Consider the following 21,068-nt stretch of genomic DNA (forward strand, 5'->3'; position numbering starts at 1 on the left):
TGCAAACTCTTTGTTTCTTTTTGTTTTGATCAGTTTTTATAACTGTAATGTATTAAAACTTATTCTTTTTTATTTTATACATATATATATATATATATATACTGCAATGCTATTCACTAAAACAACATTATTCAAGTCAATTACTCTTTAACTTGTAACTTCATAGTGTAGCCCAGATGCACTGTACATAATGAACCAGGCTCTCTGTGAACCTTAAAGGATGTGCAGTGACTCTGTCTGTCCTCCTTCTTGTGAGACATTTCTGGAGCTGCTGGAGATGGATGTTCTAAGAAACCCACAGTCCAGCAGGAAGCACACGGCTGTTCATCAAGCTGTGCGGTGACTTCATCCTGCAACAGCTGATGGGCTATCCCTGGGCTCCTGGCTGGGTTCTGTGCTTTCAGGTTCACGTCTGTCAGTGCCTCTGTGTGTTGGTGTTGTGATTTCTATTGTTGATATTCCACCACAGATCATCATGCAGAACAGTGGAAGTTAAAGAGTTAATGTCCTCTTTCTGTGTTACCACTGTTTGGGGCATTTTGGGTTCCCGGTTGGGGGTTGTGGGGTCGGCATCCCCAGGGGACGTGGCATGAAGAGGAAGCAGGGTGGGACTCTGGTGAAGGCTTTAGGGCCGCTGATGACTTTACGATCTTGACTCCCTAGATGTTCGCAGCTAGGCCAGTTACCAAAGTGACACCAAGGAGATGAGAGGTAAAATGGCGATTTATTCAAGCAAACACACACTTATATAAACTATGCCTTTCAAATACGCCTACTACCTTGTACACGTCACTGATCCTTCCAGAAATGGGGGAGGGCCTGCCACGTAACAGCCCGATATTCCCCGTATTTCGCCTAATACACAACATCTCCCCCTCCCCATGCTAAGAAAGCCTAAATTGTTACAATACTCAACACTATAAACCCACTAATACACCCAACTAATAAACCCCATTCATTCCTAATACCTAATCCCTAATTCTTACCCTAAAGCCTATCCTGCATCTTATGATATTCTATTTGTGTGAAAATAATCTTTTCAGCCAAACACTGTAAGCAACCTAGCAAGCAGTGAAATACACATGGCACACACAACACTAATGCAAAAAGCATAAGAAGCCCTACAACTAACATCTTAAGCAACTGCTTGAACCATGGTGCAATTTTATCAAACCAACTCTCCAACCAATCCCCAAAAGGATCATCCTGTATTCCAGTTTTTCCCGTATGTTCTTTTAACCACTCCAATTTCTTATGTAAAGATTCACGGTGATCACTCAGATTAAAACAACACATCCCTTCAAAATCCTTGTACCCATGGTTCTGTGCTAGAAGCAAGAAATCAATCGCCGCTCTATTTTGAAGCACGGCATGTCTAATGCTATCAACGTCCACGAGTAGTTCACTTAGCAGTGCGGAAGTTGCATTGGCCTGTCTTATGGACCAACAGGCTAGTCTTTCTATCTCCTTCAGTGCCTGCGCTGCGGCAACTCCTGGGGTTAAAATGGATGCGAAGATTCGTGCAGTTGGTCCCCAAAGGCAAACTCCGTCACCGCAGTCCGACTTCAGCGTATGGATGTTCTGCTTCTTCTGAGCTTTAGTCATGTCTCTGGCCAACTGTACCCTCGTGAAGGCACGTGGGGACAGGATGGTTAGCCTTCCCAGATAACAAGGTCCCTCCACAGCATTTGCTGGTACCCCTTGCCATGTCCAGTCACCACAAATCAAGAATATACCTGGCAGTAGTGCCTTTGCAGTGAAGTTGTTCCAGATATATCTCTCCGATCCCTATACTTCGCCCTGTTTGTTTGGCCCAAGTAACCCACAAATTCCCAGGTTGTTGAATCAAATGAACACCCCCCACCGGTGACCAACACAGAGACAAAAGACACAACAGCATTAACATGGCAGTTCTTGTAGGCAGCAGGGATTGTTTCTCTGGGATCTTAGGTTTCTTTTTCTTCAGTATCCACAAGGAAGTTCTTCTGCGCTCCGTCAGTTCAGAATTCCTTGGGCGTCCGATCAAGAGGTCCTAGAAGAGGATACTCAGCTCTTGTTAATTCCCCGACAATTTCTTTTTCACCACCAACCTCTGGCTTAATTTTTCTTGATGGCACCCAACGTATATCTCCCGTGCCCTTACATTCTATCGCTGCACTCGGGACCGTATCCCAGCTGCTCTCTGACTCTGGCTGTCTCAGCTCCCCGCAGGGAAAAGCACGTGATGCCCTCACACTATCGTCGTTTGACTCCTGTTTTGGGTACTCTTCTCTCTCTTGTTTTGTTTGATTTGGTTACATATAGTAAATTACCCTTCCTCCACAGATTGTTGCCACTGTATTTTCTCTTTGTTAAAAATATCTGCTCACCCTCTGCCCTTCCCCCTCTCCCGGAGCTCAGGGCTAGCACATGCCAGGTCACAGCAAACCCCTTTGGATTTTTTTGTTTCTTTGTTTGTTTGTTTGTTTGTTTGTTTTGTTTTGTTTTGTTTTGTTTTGTTTTTTTCAACTTTACTCCTTAATCTCTCCTTCATTCTTTTCCTGGTTCCTCCATCTTAAGAGCATCGCATAGATGACTAAGGACCATTACGTTCCTTGGAACTTGCTGATTTCTTTTTAAGCTCCTCATCTGACAGTGGCACTTCTCTACTCAGTGGCTCCTCCAACAGTTAACCCTATTGTCTACAGCATAAGAAACAGGGAGATCAGTCACGCTCTCAGCAGAGTGTTGCAATAAGCATTATTCCAGCTTGCATAACTTGCACATCATTCCATTCCTGCTCTTGTTACACTGCCACAGTGCACTGAGGACTTGAGTCCTCTCCTTTGTGCAGGCCTGAAGGTCTTGTGTGTCTGACAACAGTCCTGTTGTCTCTACAGCAGCACTGCTGTGCTGCAGTCAGTAGCTGGCAATATGAACAGCTGTGTCAGAGCTGGTCTCCTTGCAGGCACTGCCATAACAAGAGGGCCTCTTCAGAGCAGGACCAGAGAACTGGAGGCCTCTTCCAAAGCTGGTGTAAGGAATATACCTCAGGAACTGCTCTCTAAGATGACATCGAGATTTTCTGGTGCTCTTCTCTGCATGACCTGGACAGATTCAAGAGTCCCAAGGAGATCTGTAAGGGACTCAGGGCAGTGCAGTGGTTTAGAATTTTCTCGGTTAAAGCTATTTACTAAGACAGAGAAAAAGAAAAGGATAATAATTATGACCTATGCTTATATGATACATATAGTGTATTTTCACATACACAAACGTATGCATAGATACCAATAGATATGCATATCTGTTTACACGTCCAGGACCTTTTGCAGGGATTTTAACAGCCAAGGGGTTAACTGCAGGAGCTGGAGCAGCTGTTGGGCTGTTGCAGGAATTGGAGCAACTGCAGAGCTCACCGCCAGAGCTGGAATCACCACAGGAATCATCTTAGGGCAGATCTCTCAGGGACATTCTTGAATAATTGTTTAATCTGAGACATAACCTGAAACACATTAAGGACACATAGCAGTGGGAGCATGCTGGTTTGAGCATCCCACAGATAGTCAAAATCCTCAGGAGCTAGAGCAACTAGCTCTGGAGCTCCAGGGAAAGAAGAAGTGAGAGGGAGGCTTTGGGACTGCTGGAAAGTGGACTGGATGATCTTGTAGGTCCTATCCAACCTTGTGATTCTAGGATTCTATGGAAGTGTCCTCCCTTCTCTCCTCCATAGCCAGGCTCCCTGAGGGCACAAAGTAAAGGGTGTCATTACTAATCGTATCAACTATCATAGAATCATAGAATTACCCAGTTTGGAAGAGATCTTGAAGATCATCAAGTCCAACTGCAGCCTAACCATAGTACCCCAACTCTAACAACCCTCTGCTAAATCATATCTCTGAGCACCACATCCAAATGGCTCTTAAACACATCCAGAGAGTACCACCTCCCTTGGGAGGCTATTCTAGTGTTTAGCTATCCTTTCTGTAAAGAAGTGTTTCTTAATGTCCAACCTAAACTTACCTTGGTGCAACTTGTGGCCATTTCCCCTCATCCTGTAACTTGTCACTAGTGGGAAGAGACGTGTCCCGCTCTCACTGTAAGCACCTTTCAGATACTGGAAGAGAGCGATAAGGTCTCCCCTCAGCCTCCTCTTCCCCAGACTAAACAGCCCCAGCTTCCTCAGCCTCACCACATAGGGTTGATTTTCTAAGCCCTTCACAAGCCTCTTTGCCCTTCTCTGGACCTGCTTCATTACCTCTATGTCTTTTTTGTACTGAGGTGCCCAAAACTGGACACAGTACTCGAGGTGAGGCCTCACCAATACCGAGTACAGGGGCAAGATGACTTCCTTAGTCCTGCTCACCACACCATTCCTGACCCAAGCCAGGATGCCATTGGCCCTCTTGGCCACCTGGGCACACTGCTGGCTCATATTCAGCTGACTGTCCATCAGCACACCAAGGTCCCTTTCCAGCAGGCAGCTTTCCAGCCACACCTCCCCAAGCCTGTAGGGTTGCCTGGGGTTGTTGTGACCAAAATGCAGGACCCGACACTTGGCCCTGTTGAAACTCATGTCGTTAACCTTGGCCCATCGATTGAGTCTATGGTCCCTCTGTAGTGCCCTTCCCCCTCAGGCAGATCAATACTCCCTCCCTAGTTGGTGTCATCTGTAAACTTACTGAGGGTGCACACAATCCCCCCATCAAGATCACAGAATCACATAATTGTAGGGGTTGGAAGGGACCTCTAGAGATCATCAAGTCCAACCCCCCTGCCAAAGCAGGCTCCCTACAACACGTCGCACAGGTAGGCGTCCAGGAGGGTCTTGAATATCTCCAGAGAAGGAGACTCCACCGCCTCCCTGGGCAGCCTGTTCCAGTGCTCCGTCACCCTCACCGTAAAGAAGTTCTTGCGCACATTCGTGCGGAACTTCCTATGCTGAAGTTTCAGCCCATTTCCCCTAGTCCTGTCCCCACGCACTACTGAAAACAGACCAGCCTCAACACTATGGCTCCCACACCTCAGGTATTTATAAACCTGGATCAAGTCCCCTCTCAGCCTTCTTTTCACAAGGCTAAACAGACCCAGTTCCTAAGTCTCTCCTCATAGGGGAGATGCTCCAGGCCCTTCACCATCTTTGTGTCCCTCCACTGGATTCTTTCCAAGAGATCCCTGTCTTTTTTGTACTGGGGAGCCCAGAACTGGACACAGTATTCCAGATGAGGCCTCACCAGAGCAGAGAAGAGGGGGAGGCTGGGACATGATTAGGAAGTGAGAAGAAATTAAGAGCTCCATAATCTTCTGCTCCTTAACAGATGGTGAAGCTCATGAATATAAATTTTAGTTCTGGAGTTAAATGAATATTTTCCAAAGGGAAAGTCAAACGTTGATAGTGTAGCAGGAGGAGTGTCTCTGAGAGTGGTCTGGACTTGTCAGTATCAGGGAGTTTCCCACGGAGAACCTTCCATGTGAAACTGCTATCAAGTGTCATCCACCTGCTTTGCACTGATCTCAAAGAATATTAGAGGATGGACTGGCCTGAAGGTAAAAAGTTTGGAACATCACCAGCAGAAGAAGTGTCACGTGCTAAAGAGGCCCCACCATGCAACGGACTACCAGAAAATGAAAAGAAATATGCCCTGTTCACTGATGGATCATGTCGTATTGTATGGAAGCATTGAAGATGGAAAGCTGCTGTGTGGAGCCCCTCACAACAGGTTGCAGAGGTCACTGAAGGTAAAGGAGAATCAAATCAGTTGGCAGAGGTAAAGGCTGTTCAGCTGGCCTTACTTGTTGCTGAACGGGAGAGGTGGCCAGTGCTTTATCTTTATCCTGACTCATGGATGGTGGCAAATGCCTTATGGGGGTGGTTACAGCAGTGGGAACAATATAACTGGCAACAGAAGGGTAAAACTATTTGGGCTGCAGAACTGTGGAAAGACATTACTGCTCAAACAGAAGATATGGTTGTAAAGGTGTGTCACGTGGATGCACACATGCCCAAGATTCGGGCTACCAAAGAACAACAAAACAACCATCAGGTAGATCGAGCTGCCAGAATTGAGGTGGCTCAAATAGACTTGGACTGGCAGAACAAGTGTGAATTACTCCTAGCTTGATGGGCCCATAAGACCTCAGGCCATCAAGGAAGAGACGCGACATATAGGTGAGTTAGAGACCAAGGGTGGACTTAATTACGGATGCTATTGCTCAGGTTATTCATGACTGTGAAACATGTGCCATAATTAAATTAAAAATAAGCCAAGAAAATGAAACCTCTCTGGGGGGAAGGGTGATGGCAAAAGTATAAATATGGGGAGGCATGGCAGGTTGATGATATCACTTTCCACGATCTCTCAATTGTAAGTCTTATGTGCTTACCATGTTGGTGGCAACCACTGGTTGGCTTGAAACATACACAATACCCCTTGCTACCTCTGGAAAGACCATATTAGGTCTTGAGAAACAAGTCCTGTTGCAACATGGCACCCCAGAAAGAACTGAGTCTGATAAATGGACCTCATTTCAAAAATTCCCTTATAAATACTTGGGCCAAAGATCATAGCAGTGAGTAGATTTATCATATCACAGTATCACAGTATAACAGTATCATGTGAGTTGGAAGGGACCTTAGAGATCATCGAGTCCAACTCCCGGGATTCAAGCCTTCTGTGTAGCAGAGCAGCAATTCTACCACTCGCTCCACAGTGAGATTCAAACCCGGGACTCCGGTGTTGCAAGCGGCACTTCTACTACTGCGCCAACGGGGCACACATATCCCCTAACATGAACCTGTTTCTGGTAAAATTGAACGAAAGAATGGGTTGTTGAAAACTATGCTGAAATCAATGGGTGGTGGATCATTGAAGCACTGGTAGAAGCATTGTTCAGAAGCCACTTGCTTAGTCAATACTAGAGGATCTGTCAATCATGATGGTCCTAGCCAATCCAGCCCCCTACACACTATAGAAGGAGATAAGGTCCATGCTGTACATGTAAAGAACATGTTGGGAAAAGCTGTTTGGGTCCTTCCAGCCTCTGGAATTGGCAAACCTCTCTGTGGAACTGTTTTTGCCCAGGGGCCTGGGTGCACTTGGTGAGTGATGCAGAAGGATGGGGATGTTCAATGTGTACCACAAGGGAATCTGATTTTGGGGGAGTACAGTCAGTAATTCCTTGTATATGTACATATACAGACATGTGTGTGTAATACATTTTAATTATTGTTTATTTCTATATAGATAAGTTTTCTACGCATAATGTAGTGATGTAGAATAAGGGCTGGAATGTCATGGTTTTGAAATTTTTCCTATTGGTATTCCACATTTCATAGTAAAAAAAGTTTTCCTGCTTAGGTCATTGCCGCTGCTGTTTTGGTTTCCTTGGGCACAGCTCCAATCTCACTACCGCATTCCCTTTTCGCTTCCCATTTGCTGAGGGCCAGGCATCCCAAGGGCCTACTTTCCCCCCTGTCATAGACATAGATTGATCTAGATAACAGCACTAAAGTGCTAGCAAGGAGACCAGTTCTGACAGTGCTGTTCATGTTGCTGGCAACTAACTGCTCTCCCAGAGTGCTGCTGTAGAGAAAGCAGGATGGTTGTCAGAAAGAAAAAGACCTTCAGGCCTGCACAGCTATGAGGACTTGAGAGCACTGTGGCAGTGTAAATAGAACAGGAATGAAAAGAGCACACTGTGCTGCTGTCCGTGGCTGTACCTCCCCCAGACCCAAACAAGGTAGGAAGAGAGAAGAGCTAAGGAAATGTCTATATTTAAAGCTTTTTATTTATCTCTTGACCTGTTCAGAGAATCTGATTCCATGTTTACATGGGTTCCTGGAGTGAGGAAATGCAAATTAGGTAGGAAAGAATTAGTGAAATAAATTGCTTTTAATAATAAACTTTTTAAATAAACTTTTCTTGCAGATTACTGTATCACAAACAATCAAAAATATGATCAAACCTAAACATAAAAAACAATCACTGGGAATTGTGTGAAGAAGATGAGCACTTTATTGAAGCTGGATTAGTGTGTACAGCAACACTTTCTTGAGAGCATGTTTGATCTCCTTGTTCCTCATGCTGTAGATAATAGGGTTCAGTGTTGGAGGAACCACTGAGTACAGAAGGGACACCGTCAGGTCCAGGAGTGGAAAGGAAATTGATGGGGGCTTCAGGTGGGCAAAAAATGCAGTGCTGAGAAACAGGGAGACCACAGCCAGGTGAGGGAAACATGTGGAGAAGGCTTTGTGCCGTCCCTTCTCTGAGGGCATCCGCAGCACGGCAAGGAAAATCTGCACATAGGACACAACTATGAAAACAAAGCATCCAAAGACTAAACTGATAGTAAAAATGAGAAACACAGCTTCCCTGAGATTTGATTCTGAGCAGGAGATCTTGAGGATCTGTGGGATTTCACAGAAAAACTGGTTGACAACATTGCCTTGGCAGAGAGGCAGTGAAAACGTACTGGCAGTGTGCAGCAGGGAATTGAGAAGCCCAGCGCCCCAGGCAGCTGCTGCCATGGTGGCACAAGCTCTGCTGTCCATCAAGGTCCCGTAGTGCAGGGGCTTGCAGATGGCAACGTAGCGGTCATAGGACATGATGGTGAGAACGGAAAACTCTGCTGATATGAACAAGACAAAGAAAAAGAGCTGTGCAGCACATCCTGCGTAGGAGATGGCCCTGGTGTCCCAGAGGGCGTTGGCCATGGCTTTGGGGAGAGTGGTGGAGATGCAGCCCAGGTCGAGGAGGGCCAGGTTGAGCAGGAAGAAGTACATGGGGGTGTGCAGGCGCTGGTCGCAGGCTACGGCTGTGCTGATGAGGCCGTTGCCCAGAAGGGCAGCCAGGTAGATGCCCAGCAAGAGCCAGAAGAGCAGGAGCTGCAGCTGCCGCGTGTCTGCCAACGGCAGCAGGAGGAACTCGCTGATGGAGCTGCTGTTGGGCATCTGCTGTTCCTGGGCTTGGAGTTCTGTTCAGAATGGAGAAAATAGTGACAAATGCAGACCATTCTCTGAGACACTCCTCCAGCTATACTATAAAAGTTCTCCTTTCTGCTCACTTCTGTTCTATAAAAAATGGCCTTTTCCTTTGGAAAAAGTTCATTTAACTCCAGAACTTGAATTTATTTTCATGGAAAACCATGACAATGAAATTCACAGTCACTTAATGAGTAGATGATTAGGGACCTCTTACTTTCTTCTCATTTCCAAATCATAGCTCAGCCTCCTGGATATTTTCCTGTTTACTTCAAGTTGTCTTCGAGACTCCTGCACCAGTCTCTGTGAACTTCAGCTTCTCGTAGGGAAATCAGACTATTTGCAGTACGTATGAAATATTAATGTCTGCAGAAAACCACAAGAACTGAAACTGATTGTATCCTTTCAGGAAAGAGAGGCTGAATCTACTTTCTTTGACACTGTTCACAAAACAACCGATGGACTGAGAAAGTACTGGGGATTCTCAGAGTTGTGTTTAAATTTGACAGCCCCTTTTAGATTTCTGCCCGCTATCCTCTTTCCTTCGCTGAGAACAGGACATGGAAAATCCCCGCCTTGACTGTCCATTTGCCAAGAACCCTTACAAACATTCAGTTGCGCAGTGGAGCTGTGATCCCCCTGCCCCAGGCAGCAGCTGTGGCAGCACAAGCCCCTCTACCGGGGGGCTCCTTCCCCCCACACGTCTCCCCGCAGCACCCTGGACAGCTCCCCGGGCAGGCTGAGTGCTGAGCCTGGCAGGCGGCAGAGTCCCATAGCCGGCACACAGCCCCTGGGGCACAGCAGGGACCCTGCTCTGCAGGACAGCCCTGGGCACCCGCCTGCAGCCCCACATGCACAGCCTGCAGCCGTGCTGGGACACGCAGCACTCAGGGCTGTGCTTTCGTACTGCAGAATGGAAACCCTTAGCGAAAGCAGAAGTCTTTTTCCACAATAAAGAAACATGCAGTGCCTACAGCCAGATCTGCTATGGGATGTCCCGCATTTAGTTAACCCTCTATGGAAAGCAGCTTACGGTCTGCAGTGAGACTTACCATGTCGTGATCTGTGAGCAGTGCTCCTGCACCGAGCTCACAGCCTGCGCACTGCATACACATCCTGCAAGCTCTCTCCCCTTTCTCTCCTCTCCTTCTGTCACCTGCAGGCTGTGCTGTGCACATGAGCTGCTTCTGGGCACAGCTGTCTCACTGCAGCACCATCCAATTTTATGAGCTTCCTGTGTCCCAGGAGCCCGGCCCGGCTCAGTAGCAAAGCATGTCATTTTTATCCTTCCCACTCGTATCCCCTGAGATGTCCCTGCATCTTCATGGTCAACAGCTCCTGAAAGACAACAGCATCATGACAGTACATTAAAATCTGTTGAATTTAACACCAGATTTCTAGTGGTCAGTGACTTATACCAGACATGTGGTAAGTCCTCCCAGAGAGTGTTTGTTGAAACTAAAAGGGCACACAGATAAGGACACAATATCATAGAATCATAGAATCACCAAGGTTGGCAAAGACCTACAAGATCATCCAGTTCAGCTGTTCACCTATCACCAATAGCTCTTACTAATCCATGTTCTTCAACACAATATCCATTCATTCCTTGAATATATTGAACTGGTGAATCCACCACCCCCCTGGGAAGTCCATTCCATGTCCCAAAGTGCAGGATGTGGCATTTGGTCTTGGTGTACTTCTTCCCATTGACTTCAGCCCAGCTCTCCAGCCTATCCAGATCCCTCAGTAGGGCCTTGCTAACTCCAGACTGATCCACACTCCCAGCCAATTTGGTGTCATCTGTAAACTTACTTAGGGTGCACTTGATGCCTTCATCCAGATCAACAATAAAGGTATTGAAGAGGAAAGGCACCAGCACTGTCCTCTGGGGAACACCAAATAGGCACACAGGTAGGCGTCCAGCCGAGTCTTGAATATCTCCAGACAAGGAGACTCCACAACCCCGTTGGGCAGCCTGTTCCAGTGCTCCGTCACCCTCACTGTAAAGAAGTTCTTGCACACATTCGTGTGGAACTTCCTATGCTCCAGTTTCTGGCATTTCCCCTTGTCCTGTCTCCACACACTGCTGAAAAGAGTTTGGTCTCGCCACTTTGCCACCCACACCTCAGATATTTATAGACCTGGATCAGGTCCCCTCTCAGTCTTCTTTTCTCAAGGCTAAACAGACCCAGTTCACATAGTTTTTCTTCATACGGGAGATGCTCCAGGCCCTTCACCATCTCTGTAGCCCTTTGCATCACTCTTTCCAAGAGATCCGTGTATTTTTTTTATAATGGTGAGCCCAGAACTGGACACAGTACTCCAGATGAGGCCTTACCAGGGCAGATTAGAGGTGAAGGATCACCTCCCTCGACCCCCTGGACACACTCTTTTTCATGCACCCCAGAATGCCATTGGCCTTTTTGGCCACGAGGGCACACTGCCGGCTCATGGCCAACCTGTTGTCCATCAGGATACCCAGGTCCCTCTCTGCAGAGCTCCTATGCGGCAACTCATCCCCCAGCCTGTCCTGGTGCATGCAATTATTCCTCCCTAGGTGCAAGACTCTCCACTATCTTTTGTTAAACCTCATCTGGTTTATTACTGCTCAGCTCTCCAGCCTGCCAGGCCTCGCTGAATGACAGCACAGACTTCAGGTATGTCAGCCAATCCTCCCAAGTTCCTGTCATCAGCAAACTTGCTGAGGGTGGCCACTATCCTCTTGTCAAGGACACTGATAAAGAAGTTGAGAAAGACTGGACCCAGCACTGACACCTGGGGAACACCGCTACTAACTGTTTTCCAACTGGGCTCTGCACCACCAACGACGACCCTTTGTGCTCTGCCCGTCAACCAGTTCTCGACTCACCTCACTATCCATTCATCTATCCCACATGCCCTCAGCTTTTTTCTAAGCAAACTTTCGTAGGAGACAGTATCAAATGCCTTGCTGAAATCAATGTAGAAGACATCCACCACTCTCCCCTCATCCACACAGCCGGTGACAATGTCATATCAGGCTGTCAGGTTGATTGAGCATGACCTCTCCTTGGTGAACCCATGCTGACTACTCCTGACAACCTCCTTTTCATCCAACTGTCTGGTGATGGCTTCCAGCACAAGCTGTTTCAGCACCTTTCCAGGGACAGAGCTGAGGCTGTCTAGCCTGTAATTGCCCTGTTCTTCCTTCTTGCCCTTTTTGAAGAACATAGTGACACTGTCAGACACCTCCCCTATTCTTCAAGACCTTTCAAAGATGATTGTAAGTGGTGCAGAAATCACCACTGCTAGCTCCCTCAGCATCCGTGGATACACCCTATTGGGCCCTATGTCTTTATGAACATCAGTGTGGCCTAGGCGCTCACGGACCAGCTCTTCCCTGACTAAAGGCAAGTCTTCCATTCCACAGACCCTCATACTAAGCTCCAAGGTCTGGGATGGTTGAGGGAGAGCTTTCTCATGGAAGATGGAAGCAAAGAAGTCCTTCCGTTTCTCCACCTTCACAACATCCCCCATTACCAGAACACCCCCCCCACTTAGTAGGGGACCCACAATCTCACTAGTCTTCCTGTTAATCTTAACATACTTAAAATAAACAAACAAATAAATAAATAAATAAACCTTTTTAATATCCTTTTTTTAATGAGTGTCAACCCATTTTTATAATACTATGCTCTGTTTGCAGGGAAGTGTGTGAGAGAGGTGGGCCAATGAGTGCTGGTTCTGCTGTGATGTGTTTATAACTGAATAATACAGGCTGTTAATGGAAAGATATATGGTATTAAGGGTGTATATGGGAACTAAAAACCAGTATTGTTTGACAAACACTTTTGATGGTATAAGAAAGTGTAATTGTTGATGGCATATGGAAGTGCACTTGAGGGTATGTGGAAGTGTAAATGAGGGTACAAATAGTGGAATAGTTTACAGAGGAAAAGGAGTTAAAGGGAAAGTGAGTTAATCTGCACTGACATGAGAGCAACCCCCCGCACCACTCCTCTGTGAGAAGAGAAGAGCAGAGAAGAGCAGAGAAGAGGCACAGTCCCCATGTATCAGGTAGTGTTATTCTGCTTACCAAACGGATGAGCTTACAACAGAAGAGGCAGTTCTTCCTCTCTGCTCCATCTGTGGCATACTCCAGAGTTCTAGGCATTGCAAAGCTATGGCACGTCTACGTTCTTGCACTGATGACACCTTAGTGTGCTCAGGGCTCTCATTTCAATTGCATCTAAATAAATCTAGGGTCACACCAGTTGACAGGAAGCTGGCAAATGTTGTCTCATTGTAAGGAAGAGCAAGAAAGATGACAGGGGCAATTATGGACCTGACAGTCTCACAACAGTACTTGGTAAAATGATGGTGAAAGTGATGATGGGAGTGATGGAAAAAAACCCGAAGAACAATTCTGTCATTGGTCACAGAAAACACAACTTCCAGAGGGGAAGGTCCTGTTTAACTATCGGACTTGTTATGACAAGGTTAGCAAATTGGTTGATCAAGGGAAGCCAGTTGAAGTTATCCTTGAGGATTTCAGTAGAGCTTTTGATACTATTTCTCACAACACCCTTCAGAGCAGAATGTCCTTCATTCGGCTAGGCAGAAATATAACATGGTGGGTGAACAGATAGTCAATAGGTCAGGCCCAAAGGACTGTAATCACTGGGTTCCATCAGGCTGGTAGATGGTCACTATCAGGGTTCCCCAGGGCGCCATTTTAGGGCCACTTCTCTTTCATGTTTTTGCAGATGACTTGCATGCAGGACTAGAAGATGTTCTGAGCAAGTTTGCTGATGAGACCAGATGAGGAGGTGCTGTTGCCTCCAATGAGTGGGGAGAGATGTGGACAAGTCAGAGAAGTGGGTACCAGTTGGTCCTAAGCACCAAGTGCATTAAGTATAGCAAGTGCCTGATTGTGCACCTGGGTAGGGGCAATCCTGGACATACACACTGACTGGATATGGGACACTAGAGAGTGGTCTGACTGAAAAGGATTGGGGGTCCTGGTCAACATCAAATTGAACATGAGTCAGCAGTGTGCCCAGGCACCCAGGAAGCTCAGCGGTCAATTGGAGTGCATCAAGCAAAGCATTGCCAGCTGGGTGAGGGAAAGGATTGTCCCTGTCTGCTCTGCACTGCTGCTGCCTCACCTGGAGCACTGGGTGCACTTCTGGGCACTGAAGAGCATAAAAGACATCAAATTATGGGAGAGTGTGCATAGGATGTCACCAGAACTGAGAGATGTGAAGTTCAGAGTTACATTGGGATTGACTGCTTGTTCAGACTGGGCCCTTCTCACATCCCACATCCTGTGATGAGACACAGGGCACACATGGGACATGGACTTCACAGCATCCTTGCACGCCATGCAGAGCCTGGGACATTCTGCCCCCATGTCTTTCTTTTAACATCATGCAGACCTCCATCCACTGCCCCAGGAAGGATCCTTAGTCAGCATGAGGTTCTCCCTGCCAAGGGCCTGGGAATCAGGGCTTGGCCTTTCTGCTTCATAAGAAAAAGCAGGGGTTTCTCAGCATCAGAGCCACCATGCCAGTGCCTTTGCCTGCCTGTAGTCATGGCTTCCAATTATCTGCTCTAACAAGTCCCTGGGGAAGCTTGCTTGTTAGTGTCCCTCAGTGGGCCCATTAATACTCCAAGAAAGTTCATTGCTACTTCTGCCTTTGTCTTGTTGAGCACTCTGTGCAAACTTCTCTCTGCACTGGCAACTGACGGACTTATCATCAAGTATCGCCTGGGGCCCATTATCACCTGAAGAGCCTCCTGAGCCTTGTGCCTTCCTGTCATCATCTTAAGGTATTCAGAACCTGTACAGCAAAATAGAGAGCAATATGGAGAGAGCTTAAAGTGGCCGAAGCCGGCAGTTGTTTATTGTTTATTTATTTATATTTGAGTTTAAACAAAACATTAAATCAGCACTGTGCAACTGGTATCAATCCTGAATGTTCCCAATGAGTTCTGTTGTGTTACTGTGTGGACAAATTTCCTCCTCAACCTCCCCACCCCATTTCTGCTTACATTGGCCCCATGGGACTTGCATCAATTTTCCTCACATCACTCTTCTCTGCAGCCACCCGCTCAGTGTTAAAACTCCTCTGCACTAACTCCAATTAGCTTTCCACAGAGAACCAGCGGCACATGGGCCAAGAAAGAATTCCCTTTGTTTTTGGCCAACAAACAGAAGGATAGGTGTTGCAATTGAATGAACAGTAAAACACAGTGATCAACTGCATGCCATGACCAAGCTGCATCTATTGAGGTTTGTCTGTCACAGGGAATATTTGTACAAGAAATGAGTTAGACACAGACATGATGCTGTTGACTTTCAGGAGCTGTTGGCCATCAGGACCCAGGGATATCTCAGGGGAGACGAGTGGGAAGGATGAAAATGTCATCCTATTCTGCTGGGCTGGGCTCCTGGGACTCAGGAAGCTCATACAAATGGGCAGTGCTGCAGAGAGACAGCTGTGCCCAGGAGCAGCTCTTGTGCACAGCACAGCCTGCAGGTGACAGAAAGAGAGGAGAGAAAGGCGAGAGAGCATGCAGGATGTGAATGGTCTGAGCGGGATGTGAGCTCAGTGCAGGAGCACTGCTCACAGATCACGACATGGTAAGTCTCACTTCAGACTGTGAGCAGCTTTTCATAGAGGGTTAACTAAAAGCGGGACTAAATGTGGATAGTTCTGAAGCAGAACTGGCTTCAGGCACTGCATGTTTCTTTTCAGGGGAAAAAGACTTCAGTTTTAGCTGAGGGTTTCCATTCTGCAGTATGAAAGCACAGCCCTGAGGGCTGCGTGTCCAAGCACAGCTGCAGTCTGTGCAGACGGGGCTGCAGGCGGGTGCCAAGGGCTGTCCTGCAGAGCAGGGTCCCTGCTGTTCAGGGGGAGATGTGTGAGTGGAAGGAGTCCCCAGGCAGGGCTTCTGCTGCCACAGCTGCTGCCTGTGGCAGGGAGATCACAGCTCCACTGCACAACTGAATGTTTGTAAGGGTGCTTTGCAAGAGGAGAGCCAAGGCAGGGATTTTCTATTTCCTAGTCGGAGGGAAGGAAAGAGGATTGGAGGGAGAAATCTAAAAGGGGCTTTCAAACATAAACACAGCTCTGAGGCTCCCACATTCTTCTACAGTCAAATGCTTGTTTCGTGAACTGTCACATAAATATCCAGGAGGCTGATATATGATTAGGAAAAGAGAAGGAATTAAGAGCTCCATAATCTTCCGCTCCTTAAGTGATGGTGAAGATCATGAAAATAAATTCAAGTTCTGGAGTTAAATGAATATTTTCCATTTTTCTGTCATTTATAGTGTAGCAAGAGGAGTGTCTCTGAGAATGGTGTGGACTTGTCATCATCTTCTGCACTCTGAACAGGACTCCAAGCCCAGGAACAGCAGATGCCCAACAGCAGCTCCATCAGCGAGTTCCTCCTGCTGCCGTTGGCAGACACGTGGCAGCTGCAGCTCCTGCACTTCTGGCTCTTGCTGGGCATCTACCTGGCTGCCCTCCTGGGCAACGGCCTCATCAGCACAGCCGTAGCCTGCGACCGCCGCCTGCACACCCCCATGTACTTCTTCCTCCTCAACCTGGCCCTCCTCGACGTGGGCTGCATCTCCACCACTCTCCCCAAAGCCATGGCCAACGCCCTCTGGGACACCAGGGCCATCTCCTACGCAGGATGTGCTGCACAGGTTTTTTTCTTTCTCTTCTTACTCTCAGCAGAGTTTTCCCTTCTCACCATCATGTCCTATGACCGCTACGTTGCCATCTGCAAGCCCCTGCACTACGGGACCTTGATGGACAGCAGAGCTTGTGCCACCATGGCAGCATCTGCCTGGGGCGCTGGATTTCTCTATTCCCTGCTGCACACTGCCAGTACGTTTTCACTGCCTCTCTGCCAAGGCAATGTTGTCAACCAGTTTTTCTGTGAAGTCCCCCAGATCCTCAAGCTCTCCTGCTCAGAATCAAATCTCAGGGAAGTTGTGCTTCTCATTTTTAGTGCCAGTTTGGTCTTTGGGTGCTTTGTTTTCATAGTTGTGTCCTATGTGCAGATCTTCCTTGCTGTGCTGAGGATGCCCTCTGATCAGGGACGGCACAAAGCCTTCTCCACGTGCCTCCCTCACCTGGCTGTGGTCTCCCTATTTGTCAGCACTGGTATTTTTGCTTACCTGAGGCCCATCTCACTCTCTTCTCCATCCATGGACCTGATTGTGGCAGTTCTGTACTCAGTGGTGCCTCCAACACTGAACCCTATTATCTACAGCATGAGGAACAGGGAGATCAAGCAGGCTCTCAGAAAGGTGTTGCAGTATGCAATATTCTATCTTCAATATAGGCACAACTTCCTCACATGATTCCCAGTGATTTTTATTTATGTTTTATTCATATTTGATTGTTTGATTTTGTATGATACAGCAATCTGAGCAGAAAAATGTTGCAAATTATTTCACTTCTTTCGTACCTCATTTTTGTTTTCTCATCTCAAGAGCTCGTGTAAACATTGATGCAGATTCCCTGAAAAGGCTAAGAGATAAATAAAAAGCTTTCAAAATAGACTTTTGCCTAGCTCTTTTCTCTTCCTACCTTGTCTGCGTCTGGGGGAGGTACAGCCACAGAAAGCAGCACAGTGTGCTCTTTTCATTCCTGCTCTTGTAACACTGCCACAGTGCTCTCATGTCCTCTCATTTGTTCAGGCCTGAAGGTCTTGTGTGTCTCACAACAGTCTTGTTGTCTCTACAGCAGACTGTAGTAAGGTACCAGGAATTTGAACGGCTGTGTCAGAGCTGGTCTCCTTGCTGGTACTGCCGTAACAAGAGGGCCCCTTCAGAGCAGGACCAGAGAACTGGACGCCTCTTCCAAAGCTGGTTTAAGGAATGTACCTCAGGAGCTGCCCCATGAGAAGGCTTCAAGATCTTCTGTTGCTTTTCACTGAATGACAGGGTCAGTTTCAAGAGTCCAAGGAGATTTGTAAGGGATTCATGGCAGTGCTGCAGTTTAGAATTCGTTGGGTTAAAGCTGTTTACTAAGAAAGAGGAAAAAAGAAGGTTAATACTTATGACATATATATATATATCTATAAACACATATATAAACTCATGTTTATATACAGCATATTTTCACATATATAATATATTTAGTTGCAAACAATTATGCATAGATACTAATATGTATGCATATCTGTATGCAAGTCCAGGACTTGTTGCAGGGGTTTTAGCAGCCACATGGTTATATGTAGGAGCTGAAGAGGCTGTTGGGCTGTTGCAGGAGCTGGAGCAACTGCAGAGCTCATTGCCAGAGCTGGAATCACCACAGGACCTGTCACTGAAGTTGGAGCAGCCACTGGGCTCATTGAAGTGTTTGGACTGACCAAAGGGCTGTACCTCCTGGCACAGTGCACCACCATTGGGAGGAATTTGTTTCATTTTATTATCGCAATACTTGGAACAGCTTCAAGACCTGTACGAGGAGTGACTGCGGAGCTCATTATGAGGGATGGAGTGACAGCAGGATCTGTCCAGAGCTTGGAGCAACTGCAGGATGTGTAGTAAAAACTTGGAGCTGCTGCAGGGTCTATGCCAGGAGTTGCAGAAGCTGCAGCACTGTCAGCAGATCCAACTCTCTTCCCCTTGAGTATGCTGAATAATGTTGAACACAGCTCACTAGGTGTGGGCCAGGCCCTGGCGCACTGCAGTCACTTGTGCCTCTTGTGGATTACCAGGGCCACAGCAGACCTTCCCCCAATATTCTACCAGTTTCTCAGGATCCTGCAGTTGCTCGGAGATGAAGTTCCAAAGCCCTGGTGGTGCCCACTGTTCCAAGTAGCTGCCCAGACCATCCAACAACCCCTGCCATGCACAGCCATCTCACACTGGGGCAGATCTCTCAGTGACATTCTCAAATAATTGTTTAATCTGAGACATAACCTGAAACACATTAATGACATGTAGCAATGGGGGCATGATGGTTTGAGCATCCCACAGATAGTCAAAATCCTCAGGTGCTGTTGTAACTACCTTTGGAGCTCTAGGAAACAAAGAAGTGAGAGGGAGGCTGAGGGACAGATGGAAATTGTTCTCCCTTCTCTCCTTCATAGCCAGGCTCAATGAGGAGACAAAGTAAAGGGTGTAATTACTAATCATATCAACAATATTGCTTCCAAAACACAAAGATGACCACAGAGCTGAATGTGCACAAAACTTCAGTTTGTCAGCTGCCAATTTTATCACGACATTAGGTTTCTATGTCAAAAAGTATAGCAAAATAAATACCCCAATCCAGCCCCAGAGTTGACAAACCATACAGCAAGGAAAACAAGCACCAAGCAAGGAGCTGTACAGTGAATCTTCACGAGAAGGCTCAACGAGCTCCACAGATATAGATACAATCAGCATCATGGCTAGCAATTCTCCAGCTCCCACAAAGCCCTGTGCTAACTCGCTCTGGACAGATGTGCTGTCATCTCAGTCCTTGGAGCCCCACATCGGGCACCAAAATGACGATGGTGCTTGAACCGAGCAGGTGGATCAGCTGCACACAGTGCTTTGTGCACTGCCCCTTCCCAGTTGGATGGGAAAGAGAATTGGGAAAAAAAGTAGAACTCGTTTGTTGAAATGAAGCAATTTACTAAGAGAGATAAAAGGGTAGGAGTAATAGTTATCACAATATATCCATGTATATGGAATAGTACGTAACAGCTGATGCACAAGCATTAGCTCAGCACCACCAGACTGATGCTCAGATGGGCCCTGTGCAGTCAAGAGAGTTGGATGAACACCCACACCTTTCAGTACTCCTGCTTGCTGTCAGGTACCTTTGGCCACTTTCAGTCAGCTGTTCTCACTCTGTTCCCTCCCAGCTCTTTGAACCCTCCACTGACCATGGCCTTGGCTCTGTACAACACTGCTTAGCAGCAGCTGTAAACACCAGAGTGTCATCAATGTTGCTTTTCTACTAGAAACAAAACACTGCACTATGGCAGACAGTCTGAAGAAAACAGTTCCATCCCCGCTGTAACTCAGATACTTGCCTGTCCCCCTCCTCTTGTTCTTCCTGGTCAGGAAGCAAGGAACAGAATCTGCTGCTCTTCTTTTTGAGACCTTTCCATCAGTTCTCAGTTGGCTCCTCTGCCATCCCCAGGCTGAGCTCAGTGCACTCCCACAGAGGTCAGCAGCCTTTCCCCATCTTCATTGGCCATTTATCATAAAGAGTCAGTGCCCCATTTGCTACAGTTCAGAGATGGGAACCATCCCACCATGTCTCTGTGAGCCCAACAAGACCCTAGGCCTGCAAAGGCACAGAGATTTCGAGCTCAGTGAGTGACTGTTTCTGGTGCAGAAGATCCTATGCTCCAGTTTCTGGCCATTACCCCTTGTCCTGTTTCCACACACTGCTGAAAAGAACCTAGTCTCACCACTTTGACCCCACACCTCAGATATTTATAGGCCAGGATCAGGTCCCCTCTCAGTCTTCTTTTCTCAAGGCTAAACAGACCCAGCTCACTTAGCCTTTTTTCATAAGAGAGATGCTCCCGACCCTTCACCATCTTTGTACTCTTTACTGCACTCTTTCCAAGAGATCCATGTATTTTTTTTATCTTTTTTTTTTTTTTTTTTTTTTTTTTTTTTAATGGTGAGCCCAGAACTGGACACAGTACTCCAGATGAGGCCTTACCAGGGCAGAGTAGAGGGGGAGGATCTCCTCCCTTGACCTGCTGGACACAGTCTTTTTCATGCATCCCATAATGCCATAGGATTTTTTGGCCATGAGGGCACTCTGCTGCCTCTTAGCCAACCTGTCGTCCATCAGGATACCCAGGTCCCTCTCTGCAGAGCTCCTCTCCAGCAGCTCATCCCCCAACCTGTCCTGGAGCATGCAATTATACCTCCCTAGGTGCAAGACTCTCCACTATCTTTTGTTAAACCTCATCTGGTTTATTACTGCTCAGCTCTCCAGCCTGCCAGGCCTCGCTGAATGACAGCACAGACTTCAGGTATGTCAGCCAATCATCCCAAGTTTCTGTCATCAGCAAACTTGCTGAGGGTGGCCACTATCCTCTTGTCAAGGACACTGATAAAGAAGTGGAGAAAGACTGGACCCAGCAC

At 47.1% G+C, this 21,068-nt stretch overlaps 1 protein-coding gene across 1 annotated transcript; it reads left to right on the forward strand.

Annotated features, from left to right (window-relative positions):
• Positions 1 to 16,364: 16,364 nt before the first annotated feature.
• On the forward strand, positions 16,365 to 17,321 carry LOC140265402 (olfactory receptor 14C36-like). Its single transcript, XM_072361323.1, has one exon. The coding sequence runs from the start codon at positions 16,365 to 16,367 to the stop codon at positions 17,319 to 17,321; it is 957 nt and encodes a 318-aa protein (XP_072217424.1).
• The last annotated feature ends 3,747 nt before the right edge of the window (positions 17,322 to 21,068 follow it).

Source organism: Excalfactoria chinensis, unplaced genomic scaffold (assembly GCF_039878825.1).
Source record: "Excalfactoria chinensis isolate bCotChi1 unplaced genomic scaffold, bCotChi1.hap2 Scaffold_85, whole genome shotgun sequence".
Classification (NCBI taxonomy): Eukaryota; Metazoa; Chordata; class Aves; order Galliformes; family Phasianidae; genus Excalfactoria; species Excalfactoria chinensis.

Coding starts and splice junctions, on each gene's coding strand:
- LOC140265402 (XM_072361323.1), top strand. CDS start 16,365: ATGCCCAACAGCAGCTCCATCAGCGAGTTCCTCCTGCTGCCGTTGGCA.